General features: G+C 41.9%; 1 protein-coding gene and 1 long non-coding RNA gene across 5 annotated transcripts; one reads left to right on the forward strand and one right to left on the reverse strand.

Annotated features, from left to right (window-relative positions):
- Positions 1–9,204: 9,204 nt before the first annotated feature.
- LOC308398768 (uncharacterized protein) lies at positions 9,205–12,882 on the forward strand. Of its 3 annotated transcripts, none has more exons than XM_080885552.1 (5): positions 9,205–9,222; positions 10,331–10,383; positions 10,739–11,118; positions 11,215–11,328; positions 12,335–12,853. In XM_080885552.1, exons 1-4 carry the CDS (start codon positions 9,206–9,208, stop codon positions 11,326–11,328), a joined length of 564 nt encoding a protein of 187 aa, XP_080741678.1. In that variant the 5' UTR covers position 9,205; the 3' UTR covers positions 12,335–12,853. The 3 variants fall into 3 exon arrangements, with proteins under 3 accessions (XP_080741678.1, XP_080741677.1, XP_080741679.1); XM_080885551.1 differs by lacking the exon at positions 9,205–9,222 and adding an exon at positions 10,124–10,170 and having other exon boundaries at positions 12,335–12,855; XM_080885553.1 differs by lacking the exons at positions 9,205–9,222; positions 11,215–11,328 and adding an exon at positions 10,124–10,170 and having other exon boundaries at positions 12,335–12,882.
- Positions 12,883–12,986: 104 nt separating this feature from the next.
- Positions 12,987–16,401, reverse strand: LOC308399364. 2 transcript variants are annotated; one of them, XR_013972143.1, is made up of 3 exons: positions 14,657–14,882; positions 14,406–14,579; positions 12,987–13,798 (listed from the first exon to the last, which is right to left on the reverse strand). It is a non-coding gene; the product is annotated as an uncharacterized lncRNA (long non-coding RNA). The 2 variants fall into 2 exon arrangements; XR_013972144.1 differs by lacking the exon at positions 12,987–13,798 and having other exon boundaries at positions 13,805–14,579; positions 14,657–14,764; positions 14,850–16,401.
- Between the last annotated feature and the right edge of the window lie 7,606 nt (positions 16,402–24,007).

The raw sequence follows: 24,007 nt of genomic DNA on the forward strand, positions 1-24,007 counted from the left end.
ACTACAAACTGCACAAATACAGAGCAGCACGTGGAAGGACCTGGAGCTGCATTTACAGAGCTGCAGACAGCGTGATGTCCTGTATGGACAGGTGGAAGGAAGCAAGTCCTCAGCTGGAACACTCGTGTTTGTCCACAGACAGGAAACACAGCAGGAAACTTCCTGACAGAAGTGCAGCTCATGGATAACACACTTCCTGTCAGTCAGAATGAGGCTGCAGCCAAACACAGAAAGGTGTTTTTGTCCAGATGAGCCCAGAGAAGAAACACGAGTGTTCACAGACATCAGAAGCTCAGAGAGGTGAAACATGAGGTTGGAGTCCTCGTCAGCATCCAGAAGAGCTGCTGTGAAACCCTGAGTACTCATGACAGACTCTGATGGCACAAACACATCATGATTCAAACAGAAAGACAAACATGGAGCTCCTGATCCTCCTGCATGAGAACAAGCTGACATGAGCGCTGTGTCTGAGAGTGTCTCCCTGTCACAGTGACAATAACACAGCTGCTGCTCACAGTCATTAAACTGACCTGAGGTCAGCTGTGCTCCTTACATATGAACCATGTGACCTCACATCAGTGCTGTGGATGACTGTAGTCATAGAAGAGTAGAGCTGTAGCAGGTGGTGTGAGGAGGAGGTGGTGTATTCTAGTTAACGCAGTACTGAAACACTCCAGCAGAGGGCGCTGTTAAGTCCTTATTGTAACACAGTTACTGTGTGCAGTTAGACTTCATACATAATCTGCACTTATTTCCATCAGACATGCTGTCAGTAAATGATTGGTTTCTATTGATTCTACTTCCTGTTGACTCGTTTGATGACAGTGAAACAATCACAGCTGATTGTGTGATGATGTAAACTGTCACTGTTACATTCAGTGTGTGTGACATAATGTTAGTGCAGGCTGATAACAGCCTGGTTCTGTTAGAAACACATGAACGTGTCCATAGATCAGTGTGTGTTTAACATGAGAGCTTCAGCCCTGCTGATGTGTTAAATAAAGACATGCAGGAAAACTGATGAGACTCTGAAATAACTCTTTATATTTATAATGTAACTCTGCATCAAAAGAACAACAAAGGATCCCAGACAGGTTTCTGTGAACAAAGACCATTCTGATGTTTCTGTGTTTCTAACACTTTGACATTATTAGTAAACAGACTGCAGTGAGCAGCATTTATAAAGAGCTTCTATATAAAGATATGACAGCTGTTTGACAAGTTTATCACTCTGTGTTTGGACCTGATCAGTCCAGCTGTTTACTTGAAACATGTTCATTTACCTGTTCTGTTATATTCATGTTCTTGTCTCTGTTGAAAACACATTTTAATGTCCCTCAGATTTTTCTCCCAGATGAATAAATATAAAAATGACACAAACTGACTGCAGCTACTTTTTGTCCTTTCTGTCAAAAACCTTCATGTGACTCATGAGAGACACGTTTCAGCTGTTTGTGACAGATCAGAGGCCAACAAGTCATTTATAACACTTTCCATCATTGTTTAAAGTTCTCAGTGTTTCTGTGTTGCTGCGTATAGGATCTCCCAGCATCATCACTGTGCTGTCCAATCATTGTGTGCGAGGTTACCCTTATAGTGCGATGTGTGTTTGCACAAAGAGAAGCATGTGTGTCAAATATAAATAAGCACAGAACAGAAACAGCTGCTCGTTTCTTCTGTTTAGAGTCAAGTTAGTGTTTTGTGTCTTTGTTTGAGGCCTGATGTCGAGCAGAGGTGTGTGTAACTGCACTGCTCTGTTATATGTGTGAAGTGTGTGCTTCTCTTCAGCATCATCTTTGTCACTGCTGATTCCTTTGTGTCATCATGTGTTGAGAAGAGAGAACAGTTATAACGGAGGAGCAAAAGGAAGCCCTGAAATCTGCATCAACAAGGAAGTGTTGGCTCACCAGTGATCCCAGCAGAGCCACTGGTTTGGCTCCAGTTGTTACAGATTCAATGATGTTGTTGCTACAGATACATGTCAGCATCTTTATTGAATTTTATATGAAGCAGAAATGGTGTCATTAGGAGAAGAAGAGGAGAACAAGTCCGGCGAGGAGGCAGCAGCTCTTAAAGATGAAACAGCAGCTCAGCCCTGAGCTCAGAGAGCTGCACATGAAAAAGCTCCTCAAGCAGATCCTGTCAGAGGTTTGTCATCAACAGGAGGAACTGTTCACATCATAGGATGAAGATGCTGTCAGCTGGATGAAGAAGGTTATTTAATGCAAACGTTCACACTGAAGTCAAATTGTTGTCGTGTTGAACAGATTCATGTACTGATCGTCTCCAGAATGTTAGAAGAGCTTCAATGAATCATTAGAAACAACTTACAGCTGCACAGCTGTGTCAAACACATCTGTGTGTCATTGTGGGATTGTTGTGTTTCTACATGTGACACACGTCTAAAACATGCACACAATCTGAACACAAACAGGGACTCATGTGTTCCCACAGCCAGATGCTGAGAGCCATTTCCTTGTAGTCCTGTGTCTACATACATGAACCATTAGATGTTATTGGAATGATTGTCAGCTCTGATAGTTTCATGTGTGTTTAGCTGGACGCTGTTTGATCCTCGACATGTTTAAAGGTGTCCAGTCCTGAGACACTGGGGCTGGAAACAGCTGTGATGTCATTGGACTGTCACACAGACAGAAGTGCATGAAGTGAGCAGCCGAGGAGCCGCTGATGTTTTGGATTCAACAGCATTTGAAAGGTCGACACAGACACATTTGCACACAGAAAGCTGAATCTGTCATATGCCACAGTGAACTCACTGTTCAGTGTTTTTCAGGAAGCTTCTTAACTGCCTCTGCTGCCAAACAAGCAGCTGATGTCCTTGAGAAGAAGCTGAAGAAGTCTTCAACAACAAATACAGGAAGTGGACTTTCAAATACTAGATTCACTTTAGACTCACAGAGAAATGACTCAACCAGCTGTGTTTGACTCTATGAAAGGTCAGTGTGTGTCTGCACACAGACTGTTGTGTTGGACTGTTATTCAGTTGTCTGCTGAATGTTTTCAAATGTCTGCATCTCAGCTGTGATGAGGCTGGGGGTCATGGGAGGCCACCGTAGCAGCCTCTTCAACATCATGACATCATCATAAATGCTGCTGGACTGTCTGATGGGCTGACGGTGAAAAAGCCGTCGGGAAGGAAACAGAAGACATTTCAGAGGCTGCAGCAGATTTCTGTGATTCGGGGCCTTTTTCAGCTTTATTGGACAGAGCAGTGAAGATAAGTGACAGCAAAGCAGAGAGAAAGGGGGCGTGGCCCGGGTCAAAGCCAGGCCAGCTGCTCTCCACCTCGTGGTCACCTGCTCATCCTAGTGAGCTCCACCAGCAGCCCTTTCACACACTTTACACTGTCAAACACTGTGTGTGGACCTCAGCTAACAACAGGCTGCATTTAAGTCTGGACTACATGCTTTTATATTGTTTTTATTCCATCAGCAGCTCAACATCATGAGCAGCTTTGACATAAAGACATCAAACTCAAGCTGACTTTAAACTACTTTTAATACAGGGGCTCAAAAACAACAACATCTTTATTATATATCAGGACACAAAGTCATTTCATCTCAAAGGGAAACAGCTTTATTTGGAATAACCAGCACTATCAACTGGTTTGGGATCTCCACCAGTTTCATGTCTTTGCAGCTTCTCCAACAAAGTTCCTGTAAAATCAGCATGTTTGTCTTTATTGGTTTGATAGTGATTGATTATTCAGTCCCAATCTGCTGTCATCTAAAGAACAAAATGATGTTTCTATGAGTCACAAAGCTCCAGATGTTGTCGGCTTCACAAAGAAAACAAAGAACTTAAACACAAAGTGTTTGGAGCCAAAATGTTCCCAAGCTGCTCTTTTTGAAATGGCAGAGGTACAGTGGTGTCTAACAGCACACTGTGGAAGGCAAACATGTTATTGTTGGATGAAACTTCATGAATCCTTTGTAGATTTGAGCTGTTGGAGCCTTTCTTTTCTCTTCAGGTGTACAGATGCTGAGGAGGCAGGTGAAGCAGGTGGAGCTGTTGTGATGCTGGCAGAGGGTGTGTCTTAGTAACGCTGTGAGGCAGAACTGGATCCAACATTGTGGATGTGTTGATGTTGGAGCCATTAAGAGTCTCTGGCCACACTGTAGGATTTCCCTTTGATCCACTGTGGGGGCATTTTGGAGTCTGTCAGTGAAACTCTTCATGTTTGTGTTTGACTCCAGTTTATAGAAACAGAGAAATGTGTCATGCTTTTGTTCGGCCTCCACAAATACACACATTTGTTCATTGGTTGGACTTTTTGGAAGGAGACACATTGAAAACCATGTTAATAAGATCTTGTTGTTTCCTGTGGATCCGACACAGAGAGTGGACTTCAGACAGAAAGCGTGGAAGAGATTTTAGAGGCCGTGTGTGGCAACAGGAAGTTTCTGTGTGTTTGCTGATCTTACATGTGGAAAACAACACGTGATGTTTGTGAAGTTCTACAATGATCATTGTTCTCACAGCATTTTGAGTGGGAACAGTTCAAACTGGGAGTAGTGGGAGTTATTTACTGATTGAAACAAGCTGAATGTTTCTGTGACGATGAAGATCAGCAGCTCAGCTGATCAATGAACTGACATCTATCAGTCGTTTCATGAGATGAAGTCATCAGCAGACATTTGTTCTGACTGTGTGATGAATGTCAGAACGTCAGGGCTCTGCTTTAGTCACTGCTTGATGATCATTGGCTCATTGTTGAATCCAGGGCCCAGTCTGACCTCTGACCTTTGCTGCAGGTCTTCTGTGTTAGCTCCACTTTCATGTCTGATCTTCTACTTGTAGTCCTGTGTCTACATATACAGTGGCTTTCAAAAGTATTCGGCCCCCTTGAACTTTCCCACATTTTGTCACATTACAGCCACAAACATGAATCAATGTTATTGGACTTCCAGGTGAAAGACCAACACAAAGTGGTGCACACGTGAGAAGTGGAACGAAAATCATACATGATTCCAAACATTTTTTACAAATAAATAACTGCAAAGTGGGGTGTGCGTAATTATTCAGCCCCCTGAGTCAACACTTTGTAGAACCACCTTTTGCTGCAGTTCCAGCTGCCAGTCTTTTAGGGTCTGTCTCTGCCAGCTTTGCACATCTACAGACTGAAATCTTTGCCCATTCTTCTTTGCAAAACAGCTCCAGCTCAGTCAGATTAGATGGACAGCGTTTGTGAACAGCAGAAATTGAAGTTGAAATTGCAGTGAAGTCAGCTAGAAACTTACAGTGACGTGGACATCATGCAAAGACTGCCAGACTCTGTAATACTGCAAATGATCAGTGACTCAGGTTAACACTAAACTTTAAACGGCACCTCTGTGTCTCTGTGTGCTGAACATCTAGGATTGAGTCAGGCTGCATCAGCTGAAGCTGTTATTTGTATATATCAGTATTTTTTTATTCAGGTGTGGGGAAAATACGTAAGACTGCAGTGAAGCGATGCACCAGATGAATCCCTGGCCAAAGGTATCGTACTCAAATCAGACTACTGATCCAGCCACATCAGCCTTTTGTGAGGTCTGTTTAAAGTAGACTAAAAGTGAACTGCAGGTTCCTGAGAGGTGGACTGTGAGCACAGAAACACATGTTCATACATACAGCTGCAGCAAACTTACATTAATTTTAAATAGATTTGTTACTCTGATGTCTGTCTCTGTGTTAGTCCTCTGACAGACTGGTGACCTGTCCAGGTGTGCTCTACCTACTACTGGGACAGGCTCCAGCCTCTGTAATAGAAATGTTCTGTTATTCTCATTTAAAGTGTTTAAGTGCTTATGCATATGCTTAGTTGTGACACTGTTGCTGTTCAGTGAAAGTTGCTAAAACTAGATGAACTTACTTCAGCAGTTTGAGAAAACAACTCCCTTTACAGGTGCTGATAAGGCCAAGGGCACAAAACAGCACAACCATTGATGCGTTAGGTTTCATAGCGAGACACGTGAAGTGTGGTAGGATCAGTTTGTAACTTCCTCCCTCTTCCTTGGAAGGCGTAAAGGAGGAGGAGCACGACCTCTGTGGCAGCGCTGACATGACTGAACTGTGATGTTTGATGTGTGTTGGCGCAGTAATAAATAGCTTGATCACAGCTCTTTCTGTGTTGCAGACTTTATTTAAAAAATTCCACGAAACCCCCCCCCCCACTGTGAACCTGAATTGAATATTCAGAAGACATTTGTTTAAATAGTTCTACAAATCTGAGCTGTTGGTGTGTCCTTGGATTGTGTGGTAATAATATTAGAGCCTGCAATCTTTCTTACTGGATCTCTACTATGAGTCATGTTACCTGAGATTAGTTCTATGTTTACCTGTCAGCCTGGACGAATGTGCTGTGTGAAGAATGTAAATGACATCAGATCTGAACTGCTTACATCTAAGGAGCCTGTTCATATTTAATTGTAATATGAACCAATGATTTTCTGATTGATTGCTGATATATACAGTGGGGCAAAAAAGTATTTAGTCAGCCACCGATTGTCATCATTTTAGGTGGGGGAACTTGCACAGAGGTCAGTAATTTGCACCAGAGGTACACGTCAACTGTGAGAGACAGAATGTGAAAAAAAAAAAATCCATGAATCCACATGGTAGGATTTGTAAAGAATTTATTCGTAAATCAGGGTGGAAAATAAGTATTTGGTCAATAACAAAAATACAACTCAATACTTTGTAACATAACCTTTGTTGGCAATAACAGAGGTCAAACGTTTACTATAGGTCTTTACCAGGTTTGCACACACAGTAGCTGGTATTTTGGCCCATTCCTCCATGCAGATCTTCTCGAGAGCAGTGATGTTTTGGGGCTGTCGCCGAGCAACACGGACTTTCAACTCCCGCCACAGATTTTCTATGGGGTTGAGGTCTGGAGACTGGCTAGGCCACTCCAGGACTTTCAAATGCTTCTTACGGAGCCACTCCTTTGTTGCCCGGGCGGTGTGTTTTGGATCATTGTCATGTTGGAAGACCCAGCCTCGTTTCATCTTCAAAGTTCTCACTGATGGAAGGAGGTTTTGGCTCAAAATCTCACGATACATGGCCCCATTCATTCTGTCCTTAACACGGATCAGTCATCCTGTCCCCTTGGCAGAAAAACAGCCCCATAGCATGATGTTTCCACCCCCATGCTTCACAGTAGGTATGGTGTTCTTGGGATGCAACTCAGTATTCTTCTTCCTCCAAACACGACGAGTTGAGTTTATACCAAAAAGTTCTACTTTGGTTTCATCTGACCACATGACATTCTCCCAATCCTCTGCTGTATCATCCATGTGCTCTCTGGCAAACTTCAGACGGGCCTGGACATGCACTGGCTTCAGCAGCGGAACACGTCTGGCACTGCGGGATTTGATTCCCTGCCGTTGTAGTGTGTTACTGATGGTGACCTTTGTTACTTTGGTCCCAGCTCTCTGCAGGTCATTCACCAGGTCCCCCCGTGTGGTTCTGGGATCTTTGCTCACCGTTCTCATGATCATTTTGACCCCACGGGATGAGATCTTGCGTGGAGCCCCAGATCGTGGGAGATTATCAGTGGTCTTGTATGTCTTCCATTTTCTGATGATTGCTCCCACAGTTGATTTTTTCACACCAAGCTGCTTGCCTATTGTAGATTCACTCTTCCCAGTCTGGTGCAGGTCTACAATACTTTTCCTGGTGTCCTTCGAAAGCTCTTTGGTCTTGGCCATGGCGGAGTTTGGAGTCTGACTGTTTGAGGCTGTGGACAGGTGTCTTTTATACAGATGATGAGTTCAAACAGGTGCCATTCATACAGGTAACGAGTGGGGGACAGAAAAGCTTCTTACAGAAGACGTTACAGGTCTGTGAGAGCCAGAGATTTTCCATGTTTGAGGTGACCAAATACTTATTTTCCACCCTGATTTACGGATAAATTCTTTACAAATCCTACCATGTGGATTCATGGATTTTTTTTTCACATTCTGTCTCTCACAGTTGAAGTGTACCTCTGGTGCAAATTACTGACCTCTGTCATCATTTTAAGTGGGGGAACTTGCACAATCGGTGGCTGACTAAATACTTTTTTGCCCCACTGTGTGTATATATATATATATATATATATTTTTTTTTACATACATAGTTTTTTGTTGCCTTATGGTTCCAAGCGCTGTCACCAATCTTTGCATTTTGTTATTATCTCATGACACTTGTTTAATCAGCTACCATCTCTCCTGTGGACTTTTTAATGTCTACAGTCTCAGACCAACACAGCCCTGCCCTTCCCATATTAGATTCTTGATGAATGTGTGTTGTTGTTATTCAGCCTGGTTCAATGTGCCCCTTTTTAACTTTGAGCACCCGCCCCTTTAAACCTCTCTGCACAGCCCTGCACTGAACTCACTATCTTCTCCACCTAACAGCCTCCACATGTTCTCACTGTAATTTCCCCTCATGAATGAATTTATGCTGCACTAATGTGAATGTTTGCAGGGAAATCAAACGCATTTCACACGCAGTACTCGAGCTGACTTACCTTTGTTTGAATGACGACTTGTACGCGCTGACTCCACAGATAAGGTACGAAAATATATCAGGCTACGTCTTCAGGGTTTCTACTCCACGGCCGTATTTCATACGGGTCCACATTTCCACTGCACGCTATTTTCTGCAAGTACCGCCGCTTCGCCTCTGGACGCAATCGGTCTCTATACAGTCCATTCTCTTTTGAGCTGCTTTTAAGCATCTTGTAATCGTCGTTCCAACACAGTGTGTTTGTTTTGATTCGTAGACCTCGAAAATGGTGCCGCGCTCCCACAATGCATTGCGGCGTGACGTCAACTCCAAAGCCCTATAGAACATGTTCTTTTTCATTGTCAAAATTATCAGGAATAAAGAAGAAAACTGATTCAAAACCTGTGGAACCTGCCAAAAAACAAGTTTTACTGCAAAGGATTTCTAGATGTGAAGGTTTTGTGGCTTTTTTCAGTTTCTAAAACAAACTCATTTGTACAGAAGGATATGAGGATGTATATGTCCGGTGGTGGGTTATTTTCTTCTTGATTTAATGTATTCATTTATCTCTTCACTTAATCTTTCTTTATGTTTTTTTTTTTTTTGATTTGGCATGAGCGATTTCCGGTTCTCACTCCAAGCCAGTTGGTGGCGGTAATGCACCACATGTTCTATCACAGCTGCGTCCGAGAGGACAGGAAACGTCTGTATGCGTCTGCAAACCAGGTAACTACACTCAGCTGAGCCTCTCTGCTAGTCGTTATTAGTTGGAGGGTTTTGCGTCACTTTCTCTCGGCTTGATAAAGGGCTGTATAGAAATCTCTGGTACGTAACACGTAACGTCATTTTTAGGGAGCGTCGCAGAGAAGTGAGGCTGTTTCTTTGTTTTTGTCGAGTTTTGATTGAAGACATGTTTCCAGTCCGTTTTTTACTCGTTTGTTTTTTCATTAATAACTTTACATTATCACAGAGAACAAGAAGGCGCTTTGTTTGTCACATTCACCTTATGTCTGTGAAGGTTCTCAGTCATCCAGGTCATCGTAGTCAAAGGAGCTTGCAAAGAAAAGCGTCTGGACTTCTTTAAGTTACTTGAAGACGTTTCACCTCTCATCCGAGAAGCTTCTTCAGTTCTAGGGTCAAATGGTGGAGAGTCCCAGATATAAGCCTAGTGGGAGTTTCCCCCCACAGAGGGACAAAAGGACCCCTGATGATCCTCTAATCACCTGAGCCAAGGTGTGAAACTGGGCGTGGGTCCCAATCAGCCAGTTTCGGGTGAGTTCATTGTGAAACCTGGCCCCACCTTATCATGCGAATTCCTGAGGTCAGATGGCCCAGGATGTGAGTGGGCGTTAAGGCGTCTGGGAAGGATCTCAAAACTGGATTATAGATGGCAGAGAGTTGGTGTCGTAAACCCCGCCTCTGTTCAAAGATGGTCGCTCACAGTGGACATAGATGGCTTCTTTCACTCCTCTTTCAAACCATCTGTCCTCTCTGCCCAAAATGTGAACATTAGCATCCTCGAAAGAGTGACCTTTATCCTTAAGATGCAGATGGACTGCTGAGTCTTGTCCTGTGGAGGTGGCTCTTCTATGTTGTGCCATGCGCTTGTGAAGTGGCAGCCACTTGGCAGCCACAGTGATAAATGGCTGAGATGGCTGCAGCTGTACGTGTGAGGTACCTACATGTTTCAAGATGAATTTGCAGAGATGTCATGTTTGGTGCTTACAGACATCACACTGCATTTTGTGATTTCGTAGCTATTGTGATATTTTGGAGCTTCCCATGATCACCGTGACAGTCATTCATTTTAACATAACCTTTCTATTCCTTTCAGGGATCCTCATTTTTTTGGTGAGGAAGATCAGCAGCTGTGTCGACAGGCAACAGGTAACGGCATGCTTTTCTGTTAGTACTGTAGACCTTGGTCTGGTGCTCTTTTTTAGTTTAACACAGTATTTTCATTTGCCGAAGTGTAGAAAGCTTGTTCCAGGAGAAACAAACTTTAGTGAGTTCTGCAAAATGATTCCCACCATTGCACACTCTGTCAGCCTCCAGTGTGCCCTTTTTTTGTCCTTTAACTGAAGAAAGTCGGTAGTCAGAACATATGAGATAAGTGAGATCCTCATTTTGCCTGCTTATTTCAAGATACAACATTTTCACAAACTGCTGTAGGATAACCTTGCTATTTGTCTTTTCCAACACTTCTACATTCATCCATATTTCCTTGTCTGCTTCTTTCCAGGTGAAAAGTACCTGAAATGGGTGAAAGATTTTGTTTCCAAAAACAAAAGCATGTGCGTTCACCTGAAGAAGCCAAGTGGTGCTGACCTGTGGATAGAAGAGCTTGAGAACACCAAATACAACGGGGATGATGATGAAGTTAACGCCTGGGGAAAATTCTACCTTCCCGAGATTGTAAAAATGCAGGTTATTGGTGTGGTAAAGGGCACCTCATGTCCATGTGACGAGCTTGTGCTGATGACGCGTGAGGACAAAAAGCTGTACGGCTATGACGGAGAGGAGCTGCATCTGGTGGCTTCCAGTTTCCTGGAACTATGTGACAAAACGATAGAGTATCCAGCATCCAAGCGCTACTACAATGGAGAGGCCTTCAAAGATATGGTGAGAAGTTAGACTGCTAAGAATAAGACTGGGGATGCCTAGTGTTAGAGATCAATCACCTGAGCTTTTCTTTGTATTGTTGTGTGTTCTGTTTAGACTGAGGAGGACTGGAAAAAAGTTAAGATGAGTGATGTGGGGAGGAAACTGCAGGAAGAACATAAAAAGCTGGTAAATGAAACCCAGTCAGCGTTCGTAAGCCTAATATCATAGGTGGGTATTGGAGCTGAGTATCATCACTGATTTCTAGAACCTGTTCAATTCCAATTCACAAGGTCCCAATTAGATTCCATTTAATTCTTACTCAGAGAGTCAGAAACATTATAATTCTGATCATTTATCAGTACTGACACTTGTGAAACTTCATCAGAGGTGTGAGCATCACAGCAGATGCTTTTGTGTCAAAGTAACTGAGGATAAAACACAAAACCATGAAGGAGATTTTCCTGGCCTAGCTTTTTACAGTAGATAACCTTAAAAATATTATTCTGCAGTAGAACAAAAGCAGACGAGAACCACGACTCAACAAATGTACATTGGCTGATGCTGCTGAAGTGATTCAGAGGTTTTAATAAGAGGTTTTAATAGAGACACAGCAGAGCATTTTGCAGTTTCACTTAATTTGAAAAAAATAAATAAAATTTGGTATTGAACAGCAGAAATGAGGCTGTCTTGTCGGAAGTCATTAAAAAAAATGGCTGTAAGCAACGGTAGACTGCTTCATAACAAGCAAGCGAATAATGCCAAAAACAGAGATTTGAGATGGGAAACGGTGTTCTTAAAGTACACTGAGAGAGGCAGAGAGCTGTGCTGTGTTGTTTTTCTGTGTGTGTTTTAATGGTGGTGGAAGCAAACCAGCAAAAGTAAGAGGGAATTCATGACAATGTTTATGTCAAGCGAAATGTGTCTTCTTTTGCTGCTGGTTTGGTTAGAGAGAGACAAAACGTGCAGCTTCAGGATCTGAGCAGCTTTCAGCACCAACGGCATCACAGCTCAGACTTGGATTCAGGATTAAGCCCTTTATGTTTGACTGTAGTGATTGTAGCTCTGTCCTTGTTATTAATCGCTTTAGTCAAACACAGCTATTGTTTGCTGGGATGTGTATATACTTGACAGTTTGTATCTCAGAGTTATCAAAGACACTGTGGATAATCATCAAGAGATTGTTGTTCTCTTAATAATGACCTATTTGATTGTTTGTTTTTTCTTCTTCTTACAGATTCTGGTATTTGGCCAAAAGAGAGCTTCACAATTCTTGGCTTCACCTGTGGTAGAAAAATGACTGAAGTTATGCAACACTCTCTAAAATGAAAGCTATGCAACGCTTTAACATGAATGGCGAAGGAGTGCATCTCTTTCACTGTCTCTTCCTGTCCTCTTCTCAGTCTTTGTTGTGGCACCTCTGCTATGTGTTATAGAAAGCACTTGGAATCATGTTCAATACAAAAACACCAAACTCGTGGGATTGCCCTAGCAAGCAGTTGGTAAAAACTAATTAAAACTGATATATATCAGCTTCACTTTCTAGCTGCAAAAGCACGTTTCTGCAAAAGCATGCAGTTTCCTGTCAGCACTTTTTGGCACAGAGTGTACTCAGAGTTAGGCCTTTCTTATATAAAGCAATATAATCAGCATATAAACATTTAAGATGATAAATTTAAAGCTCAACAGTAACTGCTATAAATATTATAACTACACATGTAGTGCTTTTGCTTAAGTAAATTATAGTTGGGATCATAATAAGAAAACATGTGTTCTTGTTGTTTTTATTTTCTGTGTACCCTGGGTACAGACCAGTATAAATATGGGATTCTTCCCAATAAATGCTGTCTGATAATGCTTCATATTGCATTAAACACTAGATATGTAAGCAAACAAACAAAAACCCATAGAAGCCAGTTTTAATTATTAAATGTGACAATTACATGGAGATGGAAAGTAAACATGCTTATACACGTCTCTGTGATTACAGAAAATCCACACAGATGCTGTCAGAGCAGAGAATCTTTGATTTATCAGAATGATGAATGCAAATGATTTCATGAAATCTCACTCTTGTTCTGGGTTGTAAAATTCACCTGTCCAGTTAAACCGAATCCTTTGCAACACAGTTCTAAGAACCCTACCAACCTCATCCTCAGCTCTCTGCCTGTTGTCCTTTTCAGCTGAGTATTCATCCACATGTGTTTCAACTTCTCTCTCATTTTCAAGCAAATTGCTCAGGCTCTCAGCTTCAGCACAGTTACCATATGGCCACTCTCTGAGGTCTTCTGTGTTCAAGCCAAACAAATTCTTACATGATCTGCAAGGCTTCATTCTGGCACCATCACGGAGACAAAAAGCCTCACACCTGATATTTCCAGGTACTTCAATTGTTCCATCAAAGTAATCTTTCTGGACTGTGTTTGGATAATAGGTCATCACCGCACCAGATACATATTTATGCCATTTGCTAAGACAGGAGGCAGCAATCATAATTTTCCCAGCGTTAGGACCTTTGGTGGACATGGAGACTCCGCAGTACCTTTCTGATTTGTTGGTTTGGGATTTTTGAGAAATGCAGATGGTGGACGAGACGAAAGCTGTTTTTTTTATTATTCTCTTCTAAGTCCAAGTCTGTGAGGAGATCTTGCAGACTCTGCTTTATTTGCTCTTCATTCTCTGAGTTATTTTGCAGGACGATCTGAAAACAGTTACAGATCTGGTCAAAGTGTTGCACCTGATTATATAGTTGTTTTTAATAGAAAGTTGATCAACATGTTTGTTTCGCTGCTTGACTTATTTAACTATGCAGGACCATTGGATGCTTTTGGTTTAGACATTTTAAGATAGGGGGTGAAACAAGTCACAAAAATCTATTTAATTTTAAATCAATAAGCAAAAATCCATCTTTGTTCTCACTAATTTATAATTAAATTTGCTAATTGACCTTTTTTTTTCTATTTTGCTATGCCGGGCTGTCAAAACACGCTGAATTTAGAGTCTTTGAGCTGACTTAACAGATCCAGCAGCTACACAGTGACAGCATCATATACGCCTTGAAGACTGTAAGCATCTCCAATAATGAGTCTGTTAGACATTATTTAGAACTAACAAATTCTGAAGCAAGTCTCCAGCTCTCCTGCAGTCTCTGTGTTTGGTGGAGAAGTATAGCTAGAAGCATATGTTGAAGTATAAGGTACAGTATGGATTTTCTTTGGATTTCTCAGTAAAAAAGCACTTTGCATTATACTTTCCTAAAAACTGGAAGTTTGTCAGATTGACTGAAAATGTGAGAAGAGTTATCTTACCATGTCGAGCACACAGGAGAAGGGACTTCGCCTGGGAAGCTGAGTCGAATACAACTTTAAAGGCCTGGGATATCTTCTCATTAAAGAACCCAAAACAAAAGGATTAGGGAAGATTTCTTCTGGAGAAAAGGGGATGTTGTTGATTTTGCCCAGAAACAACATGCTGTGAAGGATCTGTTGAGTGAAAACATATTTGCTTATTGTTAGTAGTGATAAACAGGACTGTCTTAAAAGTGTCAAAGGTAACACACCTCATCCACCAAGTGTTGACTTCCCGGAGTCATGTAAGAGCCCCGAACCATCCTCTTGGTAATCTTGTAGGCATTAGTTTTGAACCTCCTTTGAGAAATTGTTGTCTTCTAAAATGATAATGATCGAGCAGTTAGGGATTTAAAAACACAGGAGATCTGATAACTTTGGCTACAGCAGAGTCTGCAGACATACCTATTTTGCTCTTGGTCGGCCTATTTTAAACATGAGAGAAAACATAGTTAGTGAAATGTTGATAACATACAATGACTATCATTGGTGGCTGAAAAGATGCCAGGTAACATGATTATTGTTATGTGTTGCCTTGAATTCGGCTATGCTGTCTGTTAGACAGCTGTTTTCCTTTATTGTTGTTTTTGTATTGTTTGTAGCGAACGCTACTGGAATGTATAGATTAAGCTACGTAGCCAAGATGATTAATAATTTAACTGTTGTACATTGGTTGATGATGATTTGCATTGTTACATAGGCTTGCAGAAAAATATATTTGTTTACCGGTAAACTGAATCGAACTTGATGTGCTAATGGACGTTTTTCTGACCTACAGGTCAGGTTTTGTTCCCTCCCTTTGAATTAATCTTCTTCATATTGAAGTGGCGAGCCGGTAGGACCATTCTTGGCCCTCTTTCCCCCACTTAGCCGTCTTTGGATTACGGACATATTTCCCCATTTGTATGAAGCTGGACTCTAAGGAGGAATACCTTAAAAGTGAACTTTAAAAAGAAGAGGACCAAAAAGGACTTTTGCACAGAAAGATCACAGCATTGATTTATTATTTAATTGTGGGCATTTATGTTGTGTGTTGTGTTAATTATTTTGTTCCATTTCCCCTGTCCTCCATTTATTCAATATATTTTTGGTACAAGATATTGCAGTCTTTGGTCTCATCATTCACACCATCTAGGCTCCATAAAGAACTATTTCTTCTGCGCGTCAGTCAGTAAACTCATCCATTGAAATAAACTAGTCCTTAAATAACTTTGAGTTACACAGTGGCAAATGTAATAGAGAAAGACACAGGGCCACCTGAAATCTGTCGTCCTATCTGATTCAAAACCAACATGTAGGAGAATCTGGAATCTTTGATTTTGAGTTAAAAATAAAATATGGGTAAAATGCAGAAATGTTTTTACTAACATGTACTAACAGAGACTTGGAGGAGAGAGACCTAATGTTTAATAATCCACATTTCACTGTTTTACTCTTTGGTTCAGATGTGGATACTGTATTGTTCTTTCTTTGTGATTGTTTATGTTTAAGTTGTTTGTTGCTGGTTTTTAGTTTTTTTGTCTGTTTGGAAGCTGACACAGTCTCTATGGAGATGGGTTTTTGGGGGGTAGCAGGAGGAGAGAAGCTGCAGAGAGGCGTGTAAGACTGCAACTCTGCTTCCTGGTCCCAACTCTGGATAGTCATATTTTGGGGGGTTTAATAAACTACTACTGCATGATGTAAAGCTGAAGTATTACACAGCTTTATGAACCTCCTGTTATCCTGGTAGACGAGTACAGCAATAAATCTTTTACTTGAACATCTTCTGGCTCCAATAAGCTTTGAAATGTGACCATGAAGTTAGAGACACACTGACTGAAACCCACAGCTGTGACTGTGGATCACATCCACACACAGTGTAGCTGCTGTCTCTGTGTGAGGTCTGTGTATATATGTACATATTTATGCTTATATTCATATTCTCTTATTCCCCTTTATTTGATATCCTAATTCTGTGCTGTGTAAAAGTTTGTCGGTGTTCTGCTGCTACGAACTGGATTTCCTGGAGGATAAACATGAGGGATTCATAAAGTTCTATCTCTCTGTTAAAATCCCCCAAAATAAATGAAATGTGAATTTCAGGCAGACGTGTTTTTAAAAGAGTCTCTTTAATGGAAAAATGTCTTTTTAAAACCAGCCAATAGGAGCGTCTGTGGATATCAGCTGAGGCTGAACGCAGGAACACCATCATATATAAATACACAGAATTAAATCACTAGATAAAAGACGTCATTAAATAAGGATCGAATCAACATGTCAGAGGTCAAAGGTCAGTCAGAAGAGGTGTGGTTAAACACTGGCAGTGCAGTGACCTAATGCAGTTTGGTTACCGCCACGGGAAAAGCCCCGCCCCCTCTGAGCCTCCGCTGTGTCCTCAGCACATCCAGGAGCAGCAGGTCAGAGGGGGCGGGGCCATGTCAGGACTTATTTTAAGTAAAATTTAAAGTGGAGCGACGGCAGGAGTCACACAGCAGTAACCAGCTCTGTCTGCCAGGGTCAAAGGTCAAACAAGTCCTGCAGCTGACCCACACACAGACTTACACTGATCCACAGAGAGTGATGAATCCACACATCACTCGGCTGGAGGAAGCTGGGTTTTGTTAGATTATAATATTATTTTATGCCATGTTATACCCCTAATTAAAGATTGTGAATTATTATGTAGTTTTAGTTTGCATTATTCTCCTGAATTAGAAGAAGCTGACAACTATTGCATTAGTTAAACTGATGTGCATTATATTAAACTGCTGACTTATTGTGAATGAATGATATTGTTTTATGATGCATTATACTGCTGAGTTATAAGAAATACTGTTTGCAGAAAGTCATCGCCTTATTTGTCTGATTAGAAGAGAACATGCTGGAGTTTTCTGCCCCATCTCAGCAGGAGCAGATAAACAGGGAGCCAAGGTCGTAGCTTAGGCGCTGTGTGAGAGAAAGCATGTGAATGTTTAGGCTTTTATGATAAGGTGGAGGCACCAGAGGCTATAAGAGTTTGATCAATGCTCCACCATTTTGAGATCAGAGGCTGTCTGCATCAGTGTCCATCTCCCACGTGTGTGATCATTAAAATCATCGTTTGACTCAACCCGACCGGACCAGTGTTGTTATTGTGGTTTTTCTCTTGTCTCCATCCCCAATATTTTGAACTCGTAACATTTTCCACACCGTCCAATCAGAAACTAGTGTTGACGCTGAGACCCGTCTCTGTAACAGGAAGTCCATGAACAGGCAGACCCTCTGCAGCAGGCTGACCTGTGACCTCTGAGACAGAGGGAGGAGTTTGTGTCAGCAGGGGGCGCTGCAGCATCGCCTGAGAGCTTTAAGAACAACAGCAATAAACAGGAAGTGAAAGTCACACTTCTGTTGGTGTGCGTTATCAGCAGACCCCACCCTCTGCAGGAAGCTGAGATAAGAAGCAGCCAATCACAGAGCAGAGAGCATGTGACTTCCTGTTCCTGCTGTTACTGTGACAACAGCTCCTGGGACAGAGAGCAGCTTTCTAAAGAGGAAAGATGTTGCTGTCACCCCCGGGTGTCATGTGACCCACCTGATGTACCGATTTAAGACTGTAAGAACAATAATAACAACATGTTTTAGTCAGGTGATCCATGCAGAGCAGATCCATGTGACCAAACACAGCTGGATCACATGTTTCCTCTCCTGGAAACAGAAAGCCTTCATGTATAAAGGCTCATGTACCCACTGAGCCCTGCTCTCAGATCTGTGAGGCTTTAACAAACAACAGTTTAAAGTCATGTTTAGCATCTTCTGTCAGTGTGGAAGGTCACACACTTTCCTGAGTGTTGAACCCTGAACTACTAGCTGTTCATGTCAGCCTGGACATAAATACAGACCTGCCTGCTGTCATAGACCCCAGCACTCACATGTTACTTATAAGTGACTCATATGTATGCATGTATATATTGTGTATGTTGTGCTATTTCTTACTTAGTGTGTTGTGTCTTTGTTCCTGTTTGTGCTGCAGCACTGTAACCTAAATAATTTCCCCTGGGGATCAAAAAAGTATTCTGATTGTGATTAAATGAAAGCAGTCAGAGCAGAGGACGGTGATGTAAGGAATGGGATTTTAATCAGCCAGTCTCCTTTAACTCTCAGCATCACAAAGTAATGTGGTAACATCTGGACTGATGTGTTTACTGTCAGCTAGTTTAAATGCTGTAGGCTGCAGCCGCTGCTCTAACACTATAACTGTAACAGGGCTCAGTGCTGCTTCTAACAGTCTGAGCTGCTTCAGGCTTTATTTGTGAGGAGCACAGCAGCTTACAAACACGTGGCTGGGCCTGGACCCAAAGGAGTGTTTGTTAAAGCCTGCAGTGAATCCAGCAGCAGAATGATGGAAATGCAACACAGCAATGATGAAGAGGAGCAGCATTACAGCCAAAGTCCAGTTCATACAGTTAGGTCCATAAATCAAATAAGGGAAAATAAAATGTTGTTGGATGCACCTGTCTGCAGCCTTAATGCTCTCTGGTCGCTATGGTAACGCGTAAACATTTCTTTCAAAATAAGACACACGACTACAACACGGGAAAAGACCCAGGGAAACAAAGTTAACGATAAAAACCCTGAAAACCATTGTTGGATTTATATTTTATCATTGTCATTGTTATTGGGGAATATCTAACCATATATGCTCAGAGGTGTAGAACCAATTGTGTAATGATAGTAGTCTTTAAAGACTTTGTGTGACTCCAGAGTGCTCTGGCATTCACACCCACGTCCTGGGATCATGGGAGAGGTGCTACCTTCTTATTGTTTTGTGGTAGGATGTCTGTTTTAGTCTAAGTGCCTTTTGTTTAGATGAACTGCTGGACTTCCAGACCAGCAGGTTTAGGGAAGTCGTTTATGGGGTCACACACACACACACACACACACACACACACACACACACACACACACACACACACACACACACCTACATAACATACAGACTGGTACCTTTGTTCACGTGTATGTTAATGAACCTATGTATATTCATGTAACCTCAATAAAAGAGCAGTGTTACGAGGGAACGGACGAGAGCGACTGTGGTCAAGCGAAGGAACGGCATTGGTCCAGTTCTCTCCCGTGCACGAGAAACATAAAGAACTACTCGTGTCTTGCTTTGCTGTGTAGCTGGATTGAACGATCCAGCGAACAGGTTTATGCTACAAACCTATCAACCATCAATTTTACACCGAGCCTCGACTCTCACGGCCCGGTACCAAACGACTCACGGACCGGTCCGTGACCCGGGGGTTGGGAACCGCTGAGTTAACGCATGAGTAGTTCAGGGCTGCACGTCATTTTCATTGTTAATATCTTTGTGAAAAGCACATTGATGTGAAAATCTTCATGAGAGTCAGAGGCCCTACAACACGATTAAAGATTCATTCAAAAGAAAATCACAAGTTATTATCATCTTCAGAACATTTCATTAAACATTAGAGACAGACTGCTGAGTACATCTCATCTCTATCCAAACAACCTACAGTCCACAAACACATCATGAACCAGTGCTCTGGGCTGTGGTCTGTCCCCAGTTACATGGATCAGCTGGTTCCCTGCAGGTGACTGCTGCTGTGGTTTGGAGCGGATGAATAAACCTGAACTGAATCAGGTGTCCAGTTACTTTTGGTCCCTTTAAACCAGGCTGTCACATGTTCAGGATGTGAAACTCCTCCTCCGTGAAAACGGGTGTGGGTCTCAATCAGCCAAGGTTTTGGGTGAACCCATTGTGAGATCTAGCCCCACGCTATCATGTGATTTCCTGTGATCAAATGTCCCAGGATGTGAGTGGGCGTTAAGACGTCCATGTCCCTCTTCAAGCAACTTAAAGAAGTCCAGACGCTTTTCTTTCCAAGCTCCTTCAACAACATCATTCATAGAACAGCTTCCAGCTTCTTTTGCTCGGCTACAGTTTGGATGGATTTGCATTTAAAGATGCAACAAGACTAAAATGGTTAGGGTCAGGAGGTCAAAGGTCAGAGCTCCTGTGGGTCTGAGGGCGGCCTCACGCTGGAGAAGGATGAAGGAGTCTGACCTGAGCCAGTGTTTGACATGAACACATCAGCACTGCTGTCAGTGAGCCTAACGACAGCCGTTAGCATCATTTCAGTGTTTCAGTCATAAAAACACTTCCTGTCTCTGTGGTGGTTACAGTGACATCATGCAGTTTGTGCTTTGACCTCCAGAGGGCGACAAATCAGCACAGACAGAGAGCTCCATTCAAACTTTGCTGCCATCAGGAATAATTCTTCAAATATAATCATCAGTGTTTGAGCAGTTATGATATCAGGGACAATCTAGACATGTGTGACAATACTGAACATGTCACATGACACACCTCAAACATCATGTGATCCACTCTCAGTCTGCACTTTCATTCATGACTTCAACAGGTTGAAATGAGCTTTGAAGAAACATTCAGTGAAATAAATCTTTCATGGATTCATGTGAGCAGCAGATGAACTTTGTACCAACAACATCTTCAATAACAGAGTCTGAATGAAGCTCAGGTGTTGATGCTGCTCACTGATTGGACGCTTGCTTTCAGCTCTGCTCTCAGTCTTTACTGCACAGGTGAAGGTAGAAAGTGTGACTGGATCTATAGACTGGAAACAGAGAAACATGCTGAACATTTGAAGCTTTGCAGCAGAAATGTTCATGTTACAAATACAGCAGAGCTGATCTGGGATCAGTGTGTTCACACCTGCAGCTACAACAAGGTTTCATGTCTCCACACGTCAGCATGTGAACTTTACTCTGACTCAGTCTGAGCAGTCAGACGGCATATTTTTAAAGTTAACACATCAGCACACACAGAGCTGAGCCCCTCCCACCTGTGCTGAGTTTCAGGTGGAGCCCCGCCTCCTTCCAGGAAGCAGCTCACCTGTGTGTCCGTGTTTAGTGTCCAGGTGTGGAGTGGAGCTTGTTGTTGGTGTGAAGAAACTGTAAGTTTGCTTTGTTTCCTCCTTTAACAGTTTGTCTTTAGGAACTTTACTGTTTGTTCAGCTCGTGTTTGATTTCTTCACACAACAAACTGTGTGTGTTTGTATTTCCGGTCTCTCCATTAAAGTCAGTGTGTAATGTTTCCTGGCTAACATCAGCTGTGTGCAGCTTAGTTCAGCACAAATCTGCCGCTCCATAGTTCACGGTAACGGACTCACAGCTGGACCAACGAGGCCGAGTGTGTCCGCCACTCTGAGCTACGTTCGTGTTTGTGTACTTGTAGTTTGTACTTTGAGTTCACTCAGAGCCCACAGAGGACGCAGCGTACGTGATGACGTCACAGCCCTTTACCTCCTTTACTGTCACTGTGATTAATATTTACACACGAGACACCTGCAGAGCTCTGACGCTAAGCTAGCACACAGCATGCTAACGCTAAGCTAACGCTAAGCTAACCTAGAACCCAGAGTGAGGTTAAAGCTGAGTAAACACTGACCCCAGACCAGCACCGTGATTTGATTTTGATTTTATTGATTCGCATTCAAATATCTCAGTGAAAACAGAACAAAAATCGACCATAAAGCAAGTAAGCATGAAACAAGGCTAATCAAAAGGTATTGGCTGAAGCATTTGCTTATTACGCCAACCCTTTTCACAAAATATCTTTTTGCATGCAGCTCCTGTACACAGGGCCTGAAGCAAATAAGAAAACAAAGCAAAAACCAAACAAACAAACAAGAAAAAAAAAACTTTCCACCTTAGATAAGTAACTACATCAAAGCAAAAGAATCAAGAGGTTGTTTTTTGTTTTGTTTTTTGTTCTTTTCATTCTTGATTTATATATTTTTCTAATACTCTATTTTTAAACATGTTTTTAAACAAGGAAAATGAACTACACCTTTTTAAATCCCTGTCAGAACTATTCCACAGGTTACCTCCTCTAACAGAAACACATCTCTGCTTTATATTTGTCCTTATCTTGTTTTTTTTAAAGAAATCTCTTCCCCTTAAGTCATATTGACTCTCTCTGACTTTGAACAGCTTCTGAGTACTGGGGCAAAGCAAGTTATTTTGTGCTTTATACATTATCTGTGCCATTTTATATTCAACTAAATCATAACATTTCAGGGTATTCAGATTAATAAACAAAATGTTAGTTGGTTCTATATAGTTTGATTGGTTTATAATTCTTATAGCTCTTTTTTGTAACTTGAAAATAGGAAGAGTGTTCGTTTTATATGCATTAGCCCATATCTCCAGACAGTAAGTCATATATGGAAGCAACAGAGTACAATAAAGTGTGTATAATGATTTTTTGTTCAGGACATGCTTTGTTTTATAGAGAATAGCAATGTTTTTGACATTTTTGTTTTCACAATGATAAAGTGAGCTGCTGCTGCTGAACTTGAACAGGTAACAAAGTGATGAGCAGTCAGGCTGCAGGTTTCTACCTGTTCATGTTTCTACAGTAGAATCACTTTGAAGTGTCTTTGTGCTGTTTCATCTTTGATTTGTGTTCATAAACACTCAGAGAAACATCACGTGACCTCATCAGGATCTGTGTTGGTGTGTGGGGCTGTACCTCAGCTTTATGTTGTTACATGCTCATTTGTTCATTTTAACATCAAAGTAATGTTATGAGGAGTAATGAAGTAACGTACTCCATTACTTTTAATTAAAGTGTTCTGTGTAATATGTGTAATAATGACTGTTTTGAGTAATGACCAACACTGATCACAACAAAGAGGAAATGCCTCCAACATGCACAAACATTTGAGCCACAACATGCAGTTAATGTGCACAAATGTCTTTGATATGCTGCTCAGTGATGGTGGTGACTGTCAGAGCAGAGCTACTGAGAATCAATAAGTAATATCAATGATGGGATCAGAATCACTAAATTCTTCTCATCCCTGTCAGTATCATACATGTGCTGTATAATGTGATAAATGTAGAGGTGCTGGCTGTTCTCTCACTCTGCTGTTTAGCTGTAAAGGACGCCTCCCTGCCTTTGTCTCATTCATGACCTTTAATAGTCTCTTCTAACATGCAGAGATCTGTATGATCTGTTTCATAGAGTCTAACCAGCCTGTACAGGTAACAACAACAGTCACTGCATCACTGACACACAAACGTCATCTCTGTCAATAACAACATTCATACATGGAATAAAAACACATCAGTGGATCATTGCTGGAGCTGATGTTTGTGCTCCTGGTGCAAAGGCTCTCAGTTTCCTCCTTGAAATAACATCAGTGGTGGGTCAGCGACATGCTTTCTTTCCCTCTCAGGTTTAAATATCTGGGTCTCTCCACCGTTTGGTTTTAGAGCTGAAGAAGCTTCTCAGATGAAACGTCTTCCAGAAACTTAAAGACGTCTCTTTCTCTCCAAGCTCCTTAGATCACATGACCTGGATGACTGAACCTACAGACATATTGACCTGGTTTCATGGTCACATGACAGGTCAGAGGTCAGCGACTGTAACTCAGTTCCTCCTGTTAATGTGAACTCACTGAGTGTTTGTGGTTTACCTCTCAGACTGACTGAAGATGATGATGGAGGAAGAGGAGGACAGAGCAGAGTCTGCAGGGTCCAGCTGTCCGTCTGTG

Source organism: Rhamphochromis sp. 'chilingali' (assembly GCF_963969265.1).
Source record: "Rhamphochromis sp. 'chilingali' genome assembly, chromosome: 1".
NCBI lineage: Eukaryota > Metazoa > Chordata > Actinopteri > Cichliformes > Cichlidae > Rhamphochromis > Rhamphochromis sp. 'chilingali'.